We start from the raw sequence: 7,419 nt of genomic DNA, 5'->3' as shown, positions 1-7,419 counted from the left end.
ATCCTTTGCTGAACCCCAACCTGTGAGAGTATTTGAAGGTTGCTCACAGTAGCGGGGAGAGAAAATAAGCTGCCCACATAACAGAGCCTGGGAGGGCTCCTTGCTGAACTTGCCAGCTATGGGGAAAGCTGCTAGTCAGGCTAAGAATCATTTAGGACAGAAGGTTCCTCACTGTCCCAGCTGGCCTAGATAGCCTCACAAAGAATTAAATTTTAACCCATTCCAAAGCACCAAGTGATTCTTCAGACTATGCGACTAGATGCTATACTTTCATTATCTGTCCTGATGCCTTTTGGCTAAGAATCAGAACAGCTGTCTGAAGCCCTCTAACATGCTTAGTCCAAAAGTGTGTGTGTGTGTGTGTGTGTGTGTGTATGTGTGTGTGTGTGTGTGTGTGTGTGTGTATGTGTGTGTGTGTGTGTGTGTGTGTGTGTGTGTGTGAAACATTTCCAGGATCTCCTACATTGCCTTTTACATTTTTCCTTAAGAAACTGGCCCAATATTGTTACATTCAGTTATATTTCTTCTACGAGGATGGATTAAAAAGTACTTATGAATAATTTTATTCTATTCTTCACCAATGCTATATAAACAAGAAATATTTGGATCACTTAATACATTACAACATTCCATGTTTTAATATTAATAACAAGAACATAAATGATCATTTCCTGAGTTAACAGTGCAATGTGAAATTTAATTTGTATTGCTAATAAATTTTACATCATAGAAACTTGATCAAAGTGATCATTTACGTTATCATGTCATAAAACACAAGTGCTTACTATAGAACAGTGATATAATTTAAATAGTAAGGAATTTGTAACAAAGAATCCTGTATGTATTTGTTGTCATGATTGACTTTTTCAGGTCAAATATTAGTAGTAAAATAAGTTATGATACAAAATAAAGCCAAAAATTTACCTATACTGAAGGAACATTTTATTTCATTAAAGAAACTTAAGCCTAGAGTCTGGTTAACCTATTAGAATATACAAAAATGTCCTCTTAAAAAAATCCTAAGCAGTCACAAATTTAGATAAACTAGTTGAATAAAGAACAATGACAGTTCTTCATTATGCTGTAAAACTATGAATCTCCTCTTTGGAAAAGTTAAGATCGTGCAGCAACCTGAAAAACAAATAAAAAGTATATGTTTCTTAGGGAAAATGTTTAAAAATGAAATAAGAACAAAGTTTACCATATCCATAGTACTCTTTTATTCCCACCATTCAGTACATAAAAATATTCCACAATTACCACTTCTAAAAAATTAACAATAATTCCTAAATATCACCAAATATCTGGTCAGTGTTCAAATGTCCAATTATCCCATAAAGCCATAATTTAAAAAATACTCTTTTTGAATCAATATCAAATTAAGGTTTATTTATTGCAATTGGCCGATAAGTCTTTAAGATACCTTTTGATCCCTAGATATTTTTCTTACTCATCTCCTTTTCTGCAATTTATTTGTTGATAAAAATCAGATTTCCATCTGTTGAGTCTCCCCAGTTCTCATTTTGTGGCATTCCTATGGTATTGTTTAATGATGTGTTCTTAAATCCTCTTATTGCCCATTTTTAAAAAGTTTATTTCTTCAATGAACAAGACAGACACAGACAGAGAGAACACCCCCAACAAGGACTTAAGGCCACAATCCACCCCCAGCTTTAGCCAGCCCCAGATCACACTCCTGGGCCTGACAGGTCTCTGGGCATGAACTCAGTACCTTCCTACTTGGGTCAGCCTTGCAGAGCACTGTGTTTCCACTATGCCACCATTAACTGCTCAACTTATAAATTAATAATCAAATCTAGTGGCTTGATCAGATATAGGTTCACTTCCTCTTTTGTAAGACTGTTTCATAGGTAATGTCCTATGAGGCACATAATATGTAATATATGGCTTCTCTTTTTGGATGCTACCAACAACTGATGATTATGACTATGCATAGATCCATTAGTTAATTAGGGACTGAAATTAATGCATTTATATCACTCTTTCTTCATTAGTCACCTGGAAAATTCCATAAAGAATCAATTATGCTCATTTACTATGTGGTTTACCAGTAGTTTGGCTCTTAGAAAAAAGGCAGAATAAATTTTAAAAAAGCCAAGACTGGGGCCAGCAGGTGGTGACATGGTTAAGGTACTAGACTCCCACATGGCCAACCATGGTTCAAGTCCTGGTGGCTTGCTTTCTCACTTTCCCTCTCTCTCTCTGGTGAGCACACATGCCCTATAGCAAACTTACAATAATAAATAAATAAATAAAGCACTTTTTTTTTGAAATGTGTGATTCATTGTTTATCTATTTTCTACTTTTATCACCTGTTTTCAAAGTAAAGAGTTGATTCCCCTAGCATTCTATCTTCATTTCATATGAATGGGAAGAGTTGACATATTGCTTAAATATAATTCAACTTGGACTATGAATGAAGACTGAAATCTCAGGAGTGGTTTATTTAAAATGCTGATAAAAAACCATTTATTCAGTAATTACTATATTGTACATAGTCACTGTGCTAAGCACTTTATATGTTTTAAGTATTATTGCTTATTTCTATTTACAGGTGAATACACTAAAGCTTAGAAAGGGTGTGTTACTGACCCTAGGACATGTAGCAAATGATTAAAGACAGTTCTAAGTGGTAGCACTGAGATTCAAACCACAAATGGTTATTTCCAGAGCACATACACATGTCCACACGAAGGACTGAGGGCTGTGCAGCAGTCAGACTCTCACTGTCAGAACCCACCTCACCTCTCCAGTCACGTATCCTGTCTCTCCCAGATAAGTGGCTTCCCTCTAGCCACAGCAGTCTAAGTCTTTTGAACACCTGAGCTCTTAGTGCATCTGCTCAATCTCTCTCTGCCTGCACTACCCCATCCCCTGCATCTCTTCTGACTTGTAACATTTTAGACATAATTAAAAGCATGGGTCTTTTCTGGCCATGCGCTCCCATCTCTATAATATGCATATCCTACGTAAAATTAACTTGTTCATCCCTGAGTTTCCATAATATCTTGTTTTTAATCTCTAGTAAGAGTATTTTTGATGTTCTGAGTTATACTTTCATTACTGACAGGTGCATGTGTGTACCACTAGATGGTGTCAACCTTGAAAGCAGAGACTGAGTTGTTCGTCTCTGTAATACAGCAGGTATTCAGTATATAAAAGAACCATTATTGGCCAGGTCATTATAAACTGTTTATTAAAAAAAGTTTCTGAGCCTTTCTGTTACCACACCACATGAATGCTCACCAAACACAGACAGTATGGAGACAGTTCTAATACATTCCTTGTAGCTCACATGAAATTAACTTCAGGGGATTCTACTTTTCCTCCTCCAATAATAAAATAACATTAGCTTATTGCAACATTCTGCTTCATAAACCTGTACATTCTCTTTGACTCTTTTAAAAAAGCTTCTTAAACTTTTTATTAAAAACTAATACATAGGGACTAGCAGATGGCATAATGGTTATGTTGCTGGACTGTGATATAGTCGACCATGGTTCGAGTACCAGACCTGGTAGCTTAAACCTCACACTGGACATGTGAGGGTGCATGCCCAAAATCCAAAGAGGAGAATGGAGGAACAGGGATTGCAGTATGACTATCCCCGCCCAGGGGGTAATTTCTTGCTTGCTGTCTCTCTGTCTCTCCAGTGAGTGCGCATGTCCTACAGCAAAAATTGCTCAAAAAAACCCTAAACAAACAAACAAAAAAACCCCCCAAAAAACCACAACTAACACACAAACACATACATTAGCCTAGGCCTGCATGCATGGGGTCAGGGTCGTCAATATCACTGTCTTCAACCTCCACATCTTGCCTCACTGGAAATGCCACAATGAACAAAACAATGCAAGATTAAATCAAGCACAAGAAAAATGATGTAGGCAAGAGGTGCAGCAAACAGATGTATGAGGCCGCTGCTGATAAAACATGGCCCGCTATTTTATAGGAAACTGCTTCCTATGTAGAGCGTGCACACTAAAATAATGATAGAAAGCCCTGTGTAGTAAATACATAAACCGACAACATAATCATTTATTATCCAGGGTTATGTACTATACATAATAGTACGCACTTATACTTTTACATGACTGGCAGTGCAGTAGATGTGTTTACACCAACATCACCACAAACACACGAGTAATGTGTTCCACTGTGACATTAGGGCTATATCATCACTGGGTATCAAGAATTTTCAGCCCCATTATAACCTTATGGGACCAATGACCTGTGCATATTGGTTCATCATTGACTAAAACACCCTTATGCGGTGCATGACATTTTAAAGTGTCCTATTTGAGTTAAATGACATTAAGATAAATTTCAAACAAGATGGCAGACCACCATTGATTTTTTTCATTATCCAGGGTTCACCAATTAGTCTTGCCCTATTTATGTTCCAGCCTCTCCTTTCCGTCTTGCTTCCTGGTTTGTGATCACTGTATTTTCTATTTACTAACTTTTACCTAGTTGAAGAGAATGAAGATCAAAAGCTGCAATGAGATGAACATTTTTTTTAATGACTATGTATTATAAAGCTTTGGTGGAAGAGAAAGTTGAGTCTAATGTTCCAAATAAGATGGAGCAGGAATCTTGTGAATGTATTCATACTGCCAGCCACTAGCAAAAAAACACTGATTACTCCTCATTGTTCATTTCTAACACTATGCTTAAGCCTGGCCTCCAACCCTTCCCTGTATAAAGATTCAATACTTTCTGTTTTCTTGAACCATAACATATTATTAAAGTACAGGTTCAAGTGAATAGGAAGACGTGAGAAAGAAGCACTGCTTTTTATGAAAGATCTTCGCCTCACGGTGTTGCTACTCACCTTATTCCTTGTTCTATAAATGGCACTGGTCCACAAATGCAGATGAGGACTTTGGATTTTTCTGAATTTCTTCTCAAAAATTCAGAAAGATGAGCTGGTGAAATATGTCCTTGTTTGCCATTCCATTCAGAAGTAGGCGCTGAGAGCACAAATTCAACATCGAATCTAGGAAAAAGAACAGTTGTTAAGTCTATTATTTTAAACATATTGTTAAAACATGCTTTAAGTTTAGTGAGACATTCTTCTCCCAAAAAACAATTTAAAATATAAAGACTGATACACTTGCTATAAAAACCACTGGAATAGATTATAAGTAAAGATTTAACAAAAATATATAGGTGAATCCATATTTATAAGGATAAGCTTTGCTATAGCTATAGAAAGTAATCTGGCATTTTTCATTGAACTCATTAAAAAGAAAGCTCCACAGAGTCTCAGGGAAGTCTACGTTGCTATTAATAAACTGCTGTATAAATCACAGAAGAAAGTAATTCCAATTACGTGCATTTTAATCTTGGGCTTGAACCTCTCCAATTCTTACCAGACCCTGTTAACCGATTTTACTGAGAAGCCTATTTGACTTCCGATGTTACTGTCTCAAAGCCCTTCCATCTCAATTTATAATCTCCCAGCCCACAGCTGGCACTGCCTCTAAGAATGGCATCGTGCCCACCTGTTTGCACAAACCAGAAACCTAGGATTTACCCTGGGAACCTCTCCCTGTCTCAGTCTCCACATCCATGGTATCACAAAGCCCTAGCTTCTAACCTCTACTTCTCCCTGCCTTTACTGCCTGTTCTTTCTTCTTTCTGTAATGTGTCTACCACTGCCTGCTCTCTAGTTCTTAGTTAAGCATCATTTCTACAGAGAAGCACAGCCCATTCCAAGGTCCATTATGTGTGATATAGAGAGGTTCTTCTTTCCCTTTTCTTCATGGCCCTTCCTGTAGGCTGTAAACATGCAGTCAGCAAGATAACTATTTTATTTTCTAACTTCTCCATCAGACCATAAACTCCATGAGAGCAGGGACCATGTCTGCTTTAGCTATCACTGTGCCCTTAGTGGCCAAACACAGAGAAGGTACTCACACACCATGGAATTAAATGAAAGTAAGAGAAAAGGCTTCCATAGGCTTATTAATCTATTAAGTAAATTTCTGGCAAAAAGCCATGGTAAATTGCAAATTCTATGTGTATCTGCTCTGTTTGCACCACTTTAGCAAATATAATTAATTCTTACCATTTTCAATAGCATCAGAACAAATTTGTACATATTTCAGTGAGTAACTGAGATATTTTCTAAAGCGTGGGCAGAAGGGATTTTCCATTAACCTAAATCTTAAGAGTTGAAGTGAATAGTTTCTCTGAGGAGACGAGGAAACCTACTATGAGAATAGGAACAAGAAGAGAGCTGCCCTCCCATGCTGGGCCTCGCTGGGTTAAAGTTCCCCAGAACTGATGAGTTTGGCACTAGCAGCACACATCTGATACAAACGAGCACAGGCCCCAGCTCTGCAATGGCGCCCAGCCTCTAGGTATCGTGTGTCCATTTGTGAAACAAGGTGGGGAAACTACGTGCTTGTTTACGGTTTTTATATCCTTTGATTTTCTATTCAAACCACCTACAAAATTCTTTCTTACCTTCATGGTTCCCATTTCGTATTAGCAGCAATTTTCATCCATGCTATTATAAAAGAAAAAGTCTCCCTAAATACTTTCTTTCACTAACCTATTTTCTTCTTTCCTAGCACTTAAAATTAAGATAGTTTAAGACAATTTCACCGCTCCAAAAAAAGACACTTTCATAATATGATATATGATATTTCATAATATTATAATTTGATATTGCTCCAGGAGGGGAGGGTCTTTATCTCTTTTGTTCAATACTGTATTAGGGCCTGGTTCTACATAAGTGCACAAAAAAATACTTCTTGAATGCATAAATTTATTATTTTGAATTTATTTATCTTGAATTTATTTCCAAAAAGTTGTATTAGCTAAAAATAATAACTATATTTAGTAGAATAAGGCCATCTTTTGGCATCTATGAAATGACATATGAAAGTGTATATGAATTAATACATGCACTTTTCTTTCATTATATTATCAAAGGAGATAAAGCACCTGTACGATCGCTGTTTCAAGACGTTTTCAATTTAATACGGATACGTAGATAAAAGATAGAAAGTGCCCTGTTAAAAGATAAAAGAGTCTTCTATGGGTCTGCTTCCAATGCACTTATCGCTGGAATGAAACTGGTAACACATATAAACTAATGCTGAAGCCCCTGTAATCTGTAGTAAGTACCTATTCGCAATTTTTCTTTACTGGACTGATTTTCAAAAAGGGGACCTACGCAGTGGCATATGAGGGGACTTTTAAAAATTCATGGAAAATGTGTATTATGAAGAAACTATATATAGATTTCAAAATTTCTCTGTATCAAAAGAAATGCATAATTTAATATCATTTTTCCACAAAATTTTGAAGTCCCTTTATATTTTCTGCTGGTATCTACTAAATGGTGATAAATAACTGAGATCCTTACATCAATGATGTAAGCTT

The 7,419-nt window shown here is 36.5% G+C and overlaps 1 protein-coding gene across 3 annotated transcripts in view; it reads right to left on the bottom strand.

Annotated features, from left to right (window-relative positions):
- Positions 1-925: 925 nt before the first annotated feature.
- CYB5R4 (cytochrome b5 reductase 4) overlaps positions 926-7,419 on the bottom strand; it is a 71,870-nt gene continuing 65,376 nt past the window's right edge. For 2 of the 3 annotated variants that reach the window (XM_027769905.1, XM_006143365.3), the window contains 2 exons: positions 4,856-5,020; positions 926-1,131 (listed from right to left, as the gene is read on the bottom strand). In XM_027769905.1, the coding sequence (XP_027625706.1) occupies positions 1,077-1,131; positions 4,856-5,020 (220 nt within the window). In that variant the 3' untranslated portion in view covers positions 926-1,076. Of the gene's footprint in view, positions 1,132-4,855; positions 5,021-7,419 lie in introns of those variants that run through there. The other variant, XR_003548543.1, reaches the window with a different exon arrangement.

This window comes from Tupaia chinensis, unplaced genomic scaffold (assembly GCF_000334495.1).
Source record: "Tupaia chinensis unplaced genomic scaffold, TupChi_1.0 Scaffold000097_1, whole genome shotgun sequence".
NCBI classification, from domain to species: Eukaryota; Metazoa; Chordata; class Mammalia; order Scandentia; family Tupaiidae; genus Tupaia; species Tupaia belangeri.
This window is presented reverse-complemented; position numbering and strand designations above follow the sequence as displayed.